Below are 15323 nucleotides of genomic sequence, written 5' to 3' on the forward strand. Positions count from 1 at the left end.
AACTTCACCTGACACAATCTGCAGCATGAATACATCAAGCAACCATCCTTTTTGAAGTTGAAAAAGCATGAACTTTGTGCGTTGCTTTCCTCATGAAAACCTGGATTTTAATACGTGAAGATAAGGTCTTGTGCTAATATGGAACTGAAGATGAGATGAGTTGTGCTTCACGCTTGAAGGCAAGTTTTCCTAAGGGGAAGTCCAGTTATATCTCTAAATTTATTTTGAATCTTCAGTTCAATTATGTACCGAACACCTGACGGCATTGATTTTAGTAATTTGCTGCGAGATTGCCTGGTGAGGCTTTGAATACACCTGTGCAGTTTGATGGTGGAGAATAGAATGGAGATCAAACAGATGAAAAACAGAGTTTCTCACGAAAAGTCATCTTCCTCATTGCGCATACTCAATAGAAAAAAAAAATCAGACAAAACAGCATCCGGAAATATCAAGAACCTCTACATTTTCAGCTTCTCCAAGAGTTCCTTCTGAACTCTTTGAGATTTGGACAACGCCTCACTTTCAGTACTTGCAAGGAGGCCATTGTAACGCCAATTTTCTTTCCAGCTTTGGTAGTTCCATAAGATCCAAGGTCTGCAATGTACAGTCTGCAGGCGCATGAGGTTTAAATAGCTCTTTCGAGCTTGGGACAGTATTCGATTTTTAGTTGTTTCAGATTCTCGAGTCTCTCAGGCCTCATTGTCTGACGGCAAATGGTCTCCAGCCTAGTCGCACCGGAAATATAGAGAACCGCAAGAATTTTCGGCTTCTTCAAGAGTTTTTTATAAACTCGTAGGACGCAGTCTCACTTCCAGTACTTGCGACGAGGCCATAGCAACGCCGATTCTCTCCAGCCTTGGTAATTTCACGAGATCCAAGGTCTGTAATTTACACTCTGCAGGCGCACGAGTAAATGGCTCTTTGATTTCATCACAAAGTTTGATCTGGAGGGTCTTGAGGTTCTTCGGCAGCTTCGACAGTTGTAAAATGTCGCAAGCATTGGACAGCACTTTTATGTATAAAGCTCTTAAGATCTGAGAAGACCTCTGTCTCAGACTGAAAGTTATCACCGCATACAGATTGTAAGGAAAAAAAGATTACACAGATAAAGAGAGGTAAGATTTCCCAAAACTCTGGCCTCTTCTTCTACATCTACTATACTGAGAAATTCTTTTTGCTCTCTAATATCTCTTTGTTTTGCCAGGATACAAATTCGAGAAAAATGCGCATTTTTACCAAAATATTGAATAGCGCTTTTTTTCTGTAAATAGACGATGCAATCATCACAACCAATCATAATTATGTAGAATCTAACACGAACATGCATTTCTTTTTCTTCTTTCATATGGGAATGGGCACAGCTTTTAGGGATTGAGCCTTTTGGACGGTTAATCCGAACTTTTCTTCCATGTTCATGTTCTCGGGGATAACACCATCTTCGAGCTTCCAATTGAATATGTTGATGAGCGAACTGAGCATCAAAGGCAACATTCTCGTGGCCAATGGCAACCCGGACAAATCCGCCTGCCACCACCAAACGGTACCAGCTCAAAGTTCGTCCCCTAACATCAATATCAGATCCAAGAAATCTGTCGGGCACGAACTCGTCTGGATCATCCCAAATGCTCGGATCTCGTCCTATCGCGAACACATTTAGCAAAACCTGTGCACCCTTTGGAATGGTGAAACCGCCTATAGGAAAATCTTCCCCAGATTTTCGAGGAAGAAGGAGAGGAGCCGTTGGGTGCAACCGGAAAGTCTCTTTCAAGACAGCTTCTAAATAGGGCAAGCGAGAAATATCGGCTTCTTCGATCGTCTTGCCTTTGCCAATGACTTGATGGAGCTCAGCTTGGGCTCTTGATAGCTTTTCTGGGTTGCGAAGTAGTTCTGTCATTGCCCACTCCAGAGTGCTTGAAGTGGTTTCGCTACCGCCGGTGATTATGTCCTGCATGATCCACGTCACAAATCAGAGAGCCTTTTTCCAAGAAATTAGATCATAATTATCACAATTAGGGAAGCATGATAGAGGAGATGGTACCAGAAATAGATGCTTGACTAGGGAGATGTCCAGGGTCTCATTTTTATCTTCAATCAAATCAAGGAGATAATCCAAAACATCGTTACACCTCACGCAACCCTTCTCTGTCCTCAGCTGCAACCTTCTCTGGATCACACCATCGAAAAAGTCGAACAACTTCTGGATAAGCGCCTCAAGGTGACGCTTCGAACCGTGCGGGTCAATCTTCTTGAGCATGGGAAAGTAATCTACCAGGTTAGGCTTTCCAATCTCAAAAAAAATTTGCCACACCACCTCCTTCAGCTCTCCAGCTGGATTCAAAGGTTCTATCATGTCCAAAGAGAAAAGAGTGTTTGATACCACGTTAAGGCTGGTCCTGAAAGCCGCCTCACCGACATTCACCGCCTCGCCAGCATCTGCACATTTCCTCACGAAGGCGACCAGCTCTCGAACTTTCTTGCTGCGAAGGTGTTGGTTCAAATCGAGTTTTTTGCTGGAGAAGATATGCAAGTTGTATACTTTCCTGAGGTTTTGGAAGAGAGGCGAAACGGGTAGCCAGGGCAAGCCTAGCTTGTCATGGTCATGGGCCGTGATGGAATTGGGAACCGTGCGATTCGAGAAGACAGCGTCGTGGGTCTGGAGGATCTCTTTGGCGAGCATCGGCGAAGAGACCACCACCGTAGTCACGAAGCCAAGTTCCAGTTTGATGATGGGGCCGTAGGTGCGGGCGAGCTTGGCTAGGGACCTGTGGGGAAGATCTCCGAGCTCGAGGAGGTTGCCGATGATCGGGAGAGGCCGCGGACCAGGGGGGAGGTTGGAGGGCCGAGCTCTTCGGCCCCTGTTGGCGACGAAGGAGAGAGCTTGGAACAAGCCCCAGAGGAGGTACAGACACATAATGAGAACCAAGCAATCCATATTTCTGAATCCACAACTACAAGAAGTGCGACCACTTCCTTTGTATTTATTACGACTTTTAGGTCATTGAAATTGGCTTGCTGCATTCATCTCTCAAGCTCTCAAAATTCCATGTCATCGTGGGGCCATGCATTGAGACTTTTCCAATACTAAAACTAAAGTAGACTGCAAGCAAATTTTGAATCGCTAACCCCATTTAAACATGGACTCCACGTGTCGATTTTTCTATGGTTTTACACTTCACCTACATCCAATGTAAAACCCACCCAATATTGAGAAAATATTGGGTGGTCCAGGACCTCCACGTTAGCGTGGTCCCCGGCCACTCACGAGGTGCCATGTGGATGGTGGGCCCACCTGGTGTCTTCTGCCCTCTTCCCCTCTCTCTTCTCTTCCTAGTCTGCCGATACCCTTTCTCATCCTAGCCTGCACGCTCTCTCTCTTGTCAAAGCATTTATTGCGGGGAAAACTTTTCTCTTTCGTTTGAGAAAGAAAACGGCTCTTCCTAGTCTGTCGATACCCTCTCTCCTCCTAGCCTGCACGCTCTCTCTCCTGTTAGAGCATCTATTGCAGGGAAAAACTTTTCTCTTTCGTTTGAGAAAGAAAACGGCCGTTCGTTCCTTCCTCTGTCCCTCTCCATTTATTTCCTTTCAAAATTTTGAATCTGAACTTTTCTCCCTCTCTCCACGCTCGTTGCTGCTCCGTCGTGCATCAAGCGGCCGTTCTCCTCCGCGTGCTACATCTACGATCCTGGGAACGCCGGAACGAACGATGGAGTAGCAACGAGCCCGAAGAGAGAAGTGAGTGAGCACGGCATAGAGGCGGCCGTAATGTGGTTCGTCGGCGATGGGGGAACGGCCGCTTGATGCACTGCTGAGCAAAGAACGAGCGTGGAGAGAGGGAGAAAAGTTCAGATTCAAAATTTCGAAAGGAAACAAATGGAGAGGGACAGAGGTGTTGGAGAAATCTTCTTGAAGTATTTTGAAGTTGACAAAACGTTTCCATCGCCAGTCAAGGCTTGTCACAGACTCGCTATTTAAAGTCTCGAAGACCTCCGGACACGGACTCAAGACTCAAAGTCTATCCTCATTGTGCCTCTAATCCGTTGAAGAAAGGTTATCCAGAACTGGATGTTTCGTCAAGGATTTAACCTTATCAACTGGAGAAGATCTCGTGGCTGGAAAAGACGTAACAGAATCCTTTGATTGATCGAGATTGATTCTATGATTGAAGATTCGATGATTGCCTAAATATTCTTGGAAGGTTTTACTTATGGAAATCGAGATCCTGATTGTATGGGCGAACATGATTGATGGGCTATCGACACGTTCCTTTAATAGCTCGAACAATCTTCCTAATTGATTCCGTCCAACGGGTAGATTGGAGGAATTCCTTTGGAATGCCACCTGGGTATGATGGCATAAAGGAGTATATAAGGAAGACGTTCTAAGTTGTTCGTGGGGTGCACGATAGAAGAATTCCAAAGGAAAAGCTCCTTTTTGTTTAGACAATCACTTTGAGCGAATACTTGTATACAAAAGAGAGTCTATATTTGTGAGAAACCTTGAGGAGGTGTGGTAGAACATCTACACTGTGGAATCAAGGCAAAGCTGTGCTGTAACTTCTCTTTTGATCATAGTGAAATCCAGCCGATGGGCTGTCAGTGCGGAAGAGTGGACGTAGGCTTGGAATAAAAGCGAACCACTATAAATCCTGTGTTCAATTCTCTCTTCCTTACTCTCTTTACCTTGATCGTATTTCATTTTGTTAATCAAGAAAGAATTTCCTTTCTATCGTTTGCCAAGAATCGCTTCCGTATCTCGATAAATTGTTTGTGCATCTATTCAGCCCCCTCTAGGTGCTTATACTAGCTATCTCAAGAGGAAGGAACGAAGGGCCGTTTTCTTTCTCAAACGAAGGAAAGAGAAAAAAATTTCCCCGCAATAAATGCTCTGACAGGAGAAAGAGCATGCATGCTAGGAGGAGAGAGGGCGTCGGCAGACTAGGAAGAGGAGAGGGCGTTGGCAGACTTGGAAGAGGAGAGAGAGGGGAAGAGGGTAGAAGACACCGGGTGGGCCCACCATCCACATGGCACCTCGTGAGTGGCTGGGGACCACGCTAATGTGGAGGTCCCGGACCACCCAATATTTTCTCCCCAATATTTTCGCTTGGAGAGAAAACAAAACAACTTGTCGTCCCACGTGTTTGGTCATATGAACTTTCTCTAAGGCGACGGCGGATGTCACCATCTTGTGTAAATTTCCAGGCCAAGACAAGCCCTCATGATGCATCCAACCGAGACGTTGGGATAATAACCATATTAGTCACTAAATTATCTCATCACAATCAATCATGTCCCAAATTTTCCAATTTCGTCAACACAGAGACCTTTACATGAAATTTTAAAGTCATCTTTATGATCTATTGCAGTTGAAAATTACTATTTGCATCTAATCATCCTCCATAGTCCTATACGTTGCACCTGACATAAATAATTTTACTCGAAATGACGTCTAGTGTGGACCATCAAGTCACTGATTTTCCAATGGCAATTGATTGGAAGAACTTTCATTGGAATTTCAACAAATTAAAGACTACACTTGCAACATCTAAAAGTTTAAGATTGAATTAACATCTATATATTAGATTTAAAACTGAATTGTTAAGTTTTCTTTTATCTACCCACAACAATTGAGTGTGTGCATTAAATGGAAGAAAGACTGTTATGTGTGAGCTTTCAATTTGTTTAGTGAGATAATAAAATGGGTGGTCTCTGAACTTTTTTTAATATTCAATATGGTCACACTAGCTAACGGTGTTACATTTTAACGAAAGGAGTACATCGAGTGAATTTTTGAAAGTTGAAAGAGTAAGTTGAACAACGGGTAATACAACAACTCCAGAAAAGAAGGGGGCAATGCAACAATAACGGGCAAGAAAGACAAATTTATCAATAGTAATGGAGAAGGAACCCAATCGGCTGTCATCGGCGGAATTACAGCTGCCAATCCTCGATAAAAGTCTCATTATAATTGCCCAAACAAAAATGTATAACATGGTTTTGTTCCGCCGATGACGGTCATTTGCTTCTTTCTTTTTTGATAGGTCAAAAGTTTTTGATGATTCATACAGCAAGAGTTTCCCTCGTTAAGTTGGCAACTAATAGAACTTCCAGTTGGTTTAGTATACAGTAAATATAATAAATTAATTAAGGAGAGATTCTTTCAAAATAGTAGTACTCCTAAGGCTTAAGCTGATTTGCATCGCGTTCACATGCGTTGTTGACACCTAAATTTTGACGATCCAGTCATTTATTCATAAAAAAATTAGGATTAATTTTTAACCCCTAGACAAAAATAACATATAGTTTTAGAAGAATCCAATATTTAGTTTATATTATTTTTATTACATTTGCATTGGACCTTCGACGGATGAGTTTGAATCGGTGGTTTTGAGCTTTAATTTAGTGAGTTTGGACTAAGCTCACGGTGATGAAAATTTGGCTGAACTCGTCGCTCATATAAGCCCGTCATTTCTTTAATGAGACCGAAATTGACATATGCTTTGCACGTGCGAAATTTCAAGTTAGGAAATATAAAGAGCAATATCATAATCTTGAAAATTCAGTCATGAAAGAGAAACATCCTGGGTATAATCTATTCGGTCAAGTGCAGCCTGCAATGAATAAAATATATATTCACATGGTTGAATGGAATTCATTAAAGAAAAGAAATTAAAGCAGAGGATATTGTGAACACTCACCTATGGAAAATAGAAGATTGTGTCCCTTCCTTTTTTTCCTTTTTTCCTTTTTTTCTTTTTTTTTTTTTTTTTTTCTTTTTTCTCCTATTCTAATTCTTCTTCAGGCCGACCACTGGCCCTCATCGGCTCGGCCTCGCCAGCAGCTGGGCGAGGCCCACTTGGCCACTGGTAAGCTCACCAGACCTCGCCCTAACCTAGCGAGCTTGCCGGACCGATCATAGTCCTCATTTGTTGATTGTGCTCGAGACCATCCTGCACCGTCACTATAGCCTTCCAAAAGGCTATCCGTCAACGACCAGGGGCGCCATTGGCGAGCGCAGATTCTCTCACTTATTTTCTCCAATATTGATTGTTTTATATGAAGGAAAATCTGGGCGAGGGAAGGTCATACATTTTTACAGTAAAAGAGACGTCCACATTGGAATGAGGGGAGCACTCGTTGGTAGAAGGAAGTCAAAATTGGGAGGACTTCTCCTCCGTGGGTTTTGACTTGTGTGACCAGAGACGCCCACGAAATGAACATATAAAAGAAGAGAAGACTTTTCTTTTCTTTTTTAAGTCTTCCCACGAGATCGAGTGCTATTGTCCACCGTTCTTCGTCGCTGCCTGGGTCCCTTCGATGCAATAATCCGCTGTGTTGAACTACTGCTGGTACCGAGCCACCGTGAGTGCCGCAACCGTTTCCCGCTCATCCGTTCAATTGAGTTCAAAATATTATTTGCGAAATTAAGTAATTATCTTATCTAAATTTGATTTGGATATTTTATTATCATGCTTTTCAATATCTTACTTGCATATTTGAATTATCGGCGTGTTCCCAATTATGATTTATTCCCCAATCCGCAACTGCACGCCAATTTTTTATTCCATCTATAAGGCTTTAAATGGAATAATTAATCATACGGGAATAAATTTGACATCATGATCTTTAAGGCTTAACATCAATTTATCGATTTTATTAGCGAAATAATCAAGTTTGATTTGAATATTGTTTGCTAATTCGAACAAAGGATTATGTCTTTGATGACCGTGAATGATTTGGTGCTTATCTTCTAATTGCTTTATTTATCCCGAAAATACAAAAAGATTACATTTGCATATCATGTAGATTACAATTAATTTCATAGATAGAATTGCATGATAGAATAGTTATATACCTTTCTAATTATATTAGACTGCATTTTTAGATTATATCTAGGTTAGATGGTATCTTGGCATTAAATTGCATATCGAGATAAATTTCTAAGTTAAGATAGGATTCAGATTGGTCTATTTTCTAACTTAAAATAGATAATATCTCACTTTAGTTAGATTTTTATTTTTAGCAATTACTAATTTCGAATTTTAATAAAAATACAAAAATATCATGTGCATGTCATATAGAATTAGGTTCAAAAGAATGCATGTCATTTAGTGATTGTTGCTAGGTCCATTTAATTAGAAATTATCCGCCATTAGAATTAAGTCATTTGGTTAAATTGCATTGCACATAAATTATATTTTGTTAAACAAGAGAAAATCCTTAAAAAAAGATTGAGTGATTGCGTGTTAATAAAGAATCATATCTAAGGCTTTTGATATGAATTTTGAGCTAACATTGCAGTGCTCTCGTTGTTACGAGGTAAGTCTTGCAATTTATTCACTACTTTATCTGGGTGTTAAATTTTTTGTTTGCGCACCCGCATTATAACAATTAAAATCAATCCAAGTTGCCTACAAAACATTTTTTCAAAATAAAAGAGAAACGTACCAAAATGACGTTAGAAAAATTTAGCATAACCAAGTCCCCAAACTCACAATCTATCGTTTGCAGAAGTAAAGTAAATCTCCCGTTACTTGGGTTTCTAATCGACCCATTGAAAATAGATTAGTGGCAACTCATAATTAAAAATCAATTGTATGTTAAGAACTCGAACTTATGTCGCAAATTGGTATGGGTTTAGGAGAGTCCGAGCTAAGTTTAGGCTTAGTAATTCATTTGGTGCACCCGAGGTTAGGCCGCAACATGCGTCTAATCTCATCTAGTCCTCACTAGTACAAAGAAAAGCACGTTTGCTATGCTTCAACTAACATGACTCCTAGTTTTCCACATTCAATCACGGGCATGTCCTTAGTGATTTAATTATGCCATTATGTATGTTAGGTGGTTAGATTAGATCAAGTGAGACCTAGATAAATTGTATTATTTATTTGGAAGGGTTCGGAAATTTTCCAAACTCGTATCAGTATTTAATTTAGTGATTCTAGCCTAAGTTAATGCTTTTAGAAATTAAATTGAATTATTTAATTATTTTGAGAAATTAATTAATTATTAATTATTTTTTTGGAAATTATGCCAGGATAACCGGTGACCGGAATTTCGTGCTGATTGCAATGGTATGGTTAATTTCTGCAATTTAGTGTTAATTTCTGCAAATTAAGTGCTGATTGGATTTTTGGTATTTAATTCCAAAAATTGTGAATTTTCAATATTTATTCAGAAAATCCTAGGTGTCAGATTTTGACACCGAAAATAGTTTTAATTACTATATAAAATAGTGGGATTTTAAAAAGGAATAATGTCAATTTTTCTGGGTCGAGTTGACCATGTACTCACACACGAATATTTTTATGTGTATTTCTAATACGAAGAAAAATGCCAAGTTCACCATTTTAAATGAAGTATTTGAGTATAATGTACGGTGCCCTGAGCCATAATTGAGTGATCGTGTGATGATTAAGAAAAATCGTCCCGGGTTGTTAAGCCGGATGTTATCCCCATTTGGGATACTCCTAGACAATAGGAACTCGGTCGCAATAGATTCTAGACCCTATGCTCATTCGAGAAAGCCATTTGAAAGAGAAGTGCCATGCTCAATGGGGTGAGACGAAGTCTGGCAATGCCAAGAGACTGCTGAACAGAGAGTAGGCCGTGCTATATGCCGAGATCAAAACTAGAAACACATGTTTAATTGAGTTGAATGCGCCGGATTATGGGACAAAATTATGTGGCACGGTATGGGATGCGTCATAACGATTTGGCCCTATAATCAGAACTCTTCTGCTTATTTGAGAATTTTAATATGGCGTTTCAGTTAATTGAGCTTAGTTGTTACTCATGCTTTCATGCTGTCTAAGATATAAAATATACTGACCTAAAGGGTGGATCTGAGACTAGATAAGTCTCCTTGATAATGTGATTGTGTGATTAGGACAATTCTAGGCGTATTTTCCCTCCTAATCGGGGTTTAAAGCGTGAACTCGCTGAGATTTATATCTCACCCCATCATGGATTAAATTTTCAGAGTCGTCAAGTGGAGTACCCGAAGCCGAGAGGAGGTGATCGAAAGTACAGGTCAGTTAGGACCGCTTCTTTTTGGAAAGCCAGATTTTGATCATAGCCTTGTACATGACTCTATGTGAAAATAAAAGCATGTTTCATTTTGTGTGAATCTATTGTCCTGCTTTTCTATCTCGAGATGATTACTATTAGGAAATTAATTTCGCTTTCGCATATATAATAAAAAGAAAGGGTCGGCGACTCATCTTGAGAAGTCGCAAAATTTTATCGACCAAAAATGGATAGGCACGAGCCCAAGGATTGGGGCGTGACATCCTCGTTTAGTGGTATCAGAGCAAAGTCTGTATTTAGAGTGATAAGGTGCAATAGGTTCTTGGGATAGTTAGTAGGAGTGGCCTTTATTTTATGCTGATGCATGTGATTGATATCTTTTTGGTAAATTGGTTGTGGTGATCACTCAAATTCTAATTCTCTATGGAATTGGAAAACAGGTATCTTTAAAGAGCCTGTAGGATGAGTGATCGAGAGTCGAGAACTCCTAGGCAGAGGACCATAGTGTTAGTGACTTGAGCTAGGATGCCAATAAGGGTCAATCCTCAAGGCGGTCAAGGTAGAGCACAGGCTGAGGCCAGCGCAAGTGGTACAGTACCGCCATCGATTTCATCGGTTGGTGCCTGGGTAGCAGTCTTTGGTGATCCCAAATTCGAAGGGATCATGCAAGCGCTTTAGACTATTGGTAATCTGATGGGGGCAGCAACAGTTGCCTTCAGCCACGTGTCTTCGTCTTCAGCAACCCCCATCGTCGCTGGTGGATCGATCAGCCCATTAGCCCGTCTCCCTCTTTCGTTGACCCCTCTACCTCACCGAAGCTGCCCTGCGCGTGGCGCCAACGAAGCCCATCTCCATAGTTGCTTCTAGTTCGGCCCAGTAATTTCTTTTGTTGTTTGGCCCAACAGCCCAAGAAGCCAGCGAAGCCTGCACGTTAAGCCCATCAACTCCAGCAGCCCAAGTGAACTCTCATTGCAACCCACCTTCAGTTTTGGCCAGGCCTATTTGAAGCCCAAACCCACGAAGCAAGCCTAGCCCAACTCAATAACAAATTTCAATTTGAGCTGAGATTTGTTTGGCCAATTCTAGGTCCGGCCCAAGTGTCCGTCAACGCCGCCAAAAATTTGGATTTCGGCTGCGTCGCGCCATCGTCGAGGTGTACCTGTGTCCGCAATAAACCAGTGAGTTTATGCATTAAACTCTTCTTAGTAGGCTAATGACATTTAAGGGGTGTTTAAATTTAATTAATTATGAATTAGGCGGTTAGTTAGATTAATTTAGTGATTTAATTATGCAATTATGCATGTTAAGTTGTTAGATTAGATTAAGCAAGGCCTAGATAAATTGTATTATTTATCTAGAAGGATTCGGGAATTTTCCGGGCCCATATCGGTATTTAATTTAGTGATTTTAGCCTAAGTTAATATTTTTAGAAATTAAATTGAATTATTTAATTAATTTGAGAAATTAATTAATTATTAATTATTTTTCTGAAAATTAGGGCCGGGATAGTGGTGACTGGAATTTCGTGTTGATTGCAATGGTGTGGTTAATTTCTGCAATTGAGTATTAATTTTTGCAAATTGAGCGCCGATTGGATTTTTTGGTATTTAATTCCAAAATTGTGAATTTCCAACATTTATGTAGAAAATCCCAGATGTCGATTTTGACACCAAAATAGTTTTAATTACTATATAAAATAGTGGGATTTTAAAGGGAAGAATGTCAATTTTTTTGGGTCGAGTTGACCGATACCCGCACACGAATATTTTCATGTGTATTTCTAATATGAAGAAAAATGCCAGATTCACCATTTTAATTGAAGCATTTGAGTGCAATATACGGTTCCCAAGGTCATATTTGAGTGATCGTGTGATGGTTAAGAAAAATCATCCCAGGCTGTTAAGCTTGACGTTATCCCTATTTGGGATACCCCTAGACAATGAGAAATTGGTCGCAGTAGATTCTAGACCCTATGCTCTTTCGGGAAAGCCGTCTGAAAGAGACGTGCCGTGCTCAATGGGGTGAAAGTCGGCCGTGCTATATACCAAGATCAAAACTAGAAACACATCTTTAATTGAGTTGAATGCGCCGGATTATGGGATAAAATTATGTGGCACGGTATAGGACATGTCATAACAATTTGGCTCTATAATAAGGACTCCTATGCTTATATAAGAATTTTAATATGGCGTTCTAGTTAATTGAGCTTAGTTGTTACTCATACTTTCATGCTGTCTAAGATATAAAATGTACTGACTTTCATGGTGGATCTGAAACGAGTTAAGTCTCATTGATTGTATGATTATGTGATTAGGACACTTCTAGGCATATTTCCCTCATAATTAGGGTTTAGAATGTGAACTCGCTGAGATTTATATCTCACCCCGTAATGGATTAAATTTTCAAGATCGTCGAGTGGTGTACCTAGAGCTGAGATGAGGTGATCGGAAGTGTAGGCGGTTAGGGCTGCTTCTTTTGGAAAGCCAGTTTTTGTAGTCTTTTGATCATAGATCTTGTACATGACTCTATGTGAATATAAAAGCATGTTTCGTTTTGTGTGAATCTGTTGTCCTGCTTTTCTATCCCAAGATGATTACTGTTAGGAGATTTATTTTTGCTTCCGCATGTGCAATAAAAAGAAAGGGTTGGCAACTCGTTTTAGGAAGTCGCAAAATTTTATTGACCCGAAAGGGATCGGCACGAGCTTGAGGATCGGGCGTGACAACCGCGACCTTGCCGGAGCATCGCAGCCCCGGCAAGGCTCGGCCTCGCCTTGGCCGGGCGAGCTTGAGTTCACCTGCATCCTCGAGCTCACCCAGATCTGGCAAGGCCGAGCTCGTCGAGCCATCGCCAAGTCGGTGTTGCCCAATGGTGGCCCGATGAGGCCGAGCCTTGCCAGTGGTTAGGCGAGGTCGGCCTTGCCAAATTTGGGCGAGCTCGAGCTCGCCCAACTAAGGCCAAGCCAGGCCAAGCCTCGCGTGGCTAGGCGAGGCCAACGACCATCCAAAAGGAAGAAAAAAAAAGAAAAAAAGGAAAATAAAAAAAATACTAAATAATTAAAAGAAAAAAATTATATAAGTTTACCAAACGTGTTTCGTTCTTTTTCTATTCCAAGAACATAAATTTTGTACGAGTTACCAAACGCGTTCTTATATTCAAAAATTGTTCCCAAGAATAGAATTCTATTCCCAGGAATAATTTTTGAACATAAACGTTATCAAACACGTCATAAATCTCCAAACGTGAGAATGCAAAACAGCGAATGTTTTGGCTAAACAACATTTAATGGATGAAACCGGTGTCCAGTAAGCTACTTTGACAATTGTACATATTTGTTCACAAGTCATATGCTTCAAGATCGACTCATTCCCAACGAAAAATTCATCAGGGACAAGAACTGGGGCATGCTGATGCGTGTTGCGAATGCACAAGGGTAAAGTGGACAAAATAAGCTGTAAGGAGCAAATCAATATAGATGACAGACATCAATTGAATGTATTTTTCCCATGAAAGTAAGAGGAGAAAGATTATGAAGTAGCAACTACAGGTTGAAAATGGGCAGGTCGGGTCTGTTTCGTATTCATATAGTTTTAAAGTCGGTTACATCAGGTTCTGCTTTCTAGAAGACGAGCTCGGTTCAGGTTTGGCTCTCAACTCATCTCACAATTCAGTTCCTTCGGACACAAGTCGGGAACTACTGGGGTTTAGTCGGGTCAGAGTCGAATGCTTCAAGATGTCTAGCATCTTTTATACCCTTTGGTGTCGTGTTCCATCAAGTCTAATTCTTTCATACAATTTCAATGGAATGTACATGCGCTATATCGGAGACGGCGACCGCATCGGAAGCGAAATGCACAGGGGGACCGGGGAAATGTGGCAGCTTAAGATCGGTGAATGCGGACTCCAAACTCTTCAAGATCCACGTGCATCGTTCCAAACGCGACCGCATCAGTCAAGATGCAGCGCGTCGCCACGCATCGATCACACACTCAAGAAACAAGAAACACTGCATCGACCCAGAAGCCCAAAAGACAAGAACAACAGAAAGAAAAGCTCATCCGGCCAGATCAACACACGCTGTAAGACCAAAACAAGAAGAAACGAAGAGAAAGGCGAACCTCTGAAAGCTTTTCCGGAGCCGAGATCGCACAAAGCAGAACGTGGCAGCTCTCAAAAGCTCTCTCGCGCTTCTTCTTCCTCTTCCTCCTCTTCTTCTTCTTCTTCTTCGCTCAGTCGCTGCTGCTACTCATACTCCCCGCCGGGAGTCAACGCACATCGGTGTTCTCTGGTCTTCGTCTTCGCCTTTTCTCTCGTCCTTTTCCTAAATCAATTCCCATGACAAATTTATTCTTTATTATTTTTTTATTAATTTTTATTATTAAATTACTGAGTTAAATTATGTGTAATAGTTAATGGATATACTAATTTGAAGTTTTACTTACATCGATGTACCGATTTATGATTTTTCATGATATTAATCTAATTTAATAAAAATTAATGAAAAATAAAGTTATCATAAATTTTTTTAATTTAGAGCTTTTTATAGTCAAAAATTAATTCGGAGTAAATTTATATTTATTTGGGGATTTTTATGATAAAAAAATTAGTTAAGAATAAATTTATCATAAATGTATCAATTTAGAATTTTTTGTAATATTGATCCTAAAAACAATAATATAAAAGAGAAAAATTTGAATGTATGTATTGCGATATATTTAGAAAAGAGTACATGGATTCGCTTTATTATATTATTATTTAAGGTAATATATATTAATTAAGATATGCATCATCAAAAAAGATACACGGCCAATTTTCAACTGAAGAAATTATCTTTAAAATTTTTAATTATTTCTAACATCCGAAAGAGTAAAGAAAATTTTCACACGAGGACCCGCAACGACAAATCATCACGCGCTCTTCCCTTTGTCGTTCGAATCTTGCAGGCATGGTTTAATCATGAAACTTCTTTTTACTCATTTTTTTATCCGATCTATTTATTCAACGAAAAATGAATAATTTTAAAAATAATTTTTGAAAATGATTTATTTATATCATTTGAAAAAAATAGTCAATTTAAAATATTTTCATAATTGACAACAATTTATATCTAAACATTTTCGTCATTTTCATGGAAATAAAATTATTCCTTTTATTCATTTTTATGAACAATACAAAAGAACATTTTTAGGAAAAATCTTTTCAAATCATTCATTTTTCATAAAAAAAATATAATCTAAAATTAGTTTATATATTCCGATTGGCGTGATGTTTTACTTGTATTAAAGATCCTAATGAGAG

General features: G+C 39.9%; 1 protein-coding gene across 1 annotated transcript; it reads right to left on the reverse strand.

Moving 5' to 3' along the window:
- Positions 1–1241: 1241 nt before the first annotated feature.
- Positions 1242–3061, reverse strand: LOC104445560 (geraniol 8-hydroxylase). The gene is given in 4 exon segments (XM_010059460.3): positions 1242–1508; positions 1511–1558; positions 1561–1945; positions 2039–3061. Coding segments are annotated over 4 exon segments (1494 nt in total). The 5' UTR covers positions 2933–3061; the 3' UTR covers positions 1242–1341.
- Between the last annotated feature and the right edge of the window lie 12262 nt (positions 3062–15323).

The sequence above is a fragment of the Eucalyptus grandis genome, chromosome 5, assembly GCF_016545825.1.
Source record: "Eucalyptus grandis isolate ANBG69807.140 chromosome 5, ASM1654582v1, whole genome shotgun sequence".
Taxonomy (NCBI): domain Eukaryota; kingdom Viridiplantae; phylum Streptophyta; class Magnoliopsida; order Myrtales; family Myrtaceae; genus Eucalyptus; species Eucalyptus grandis.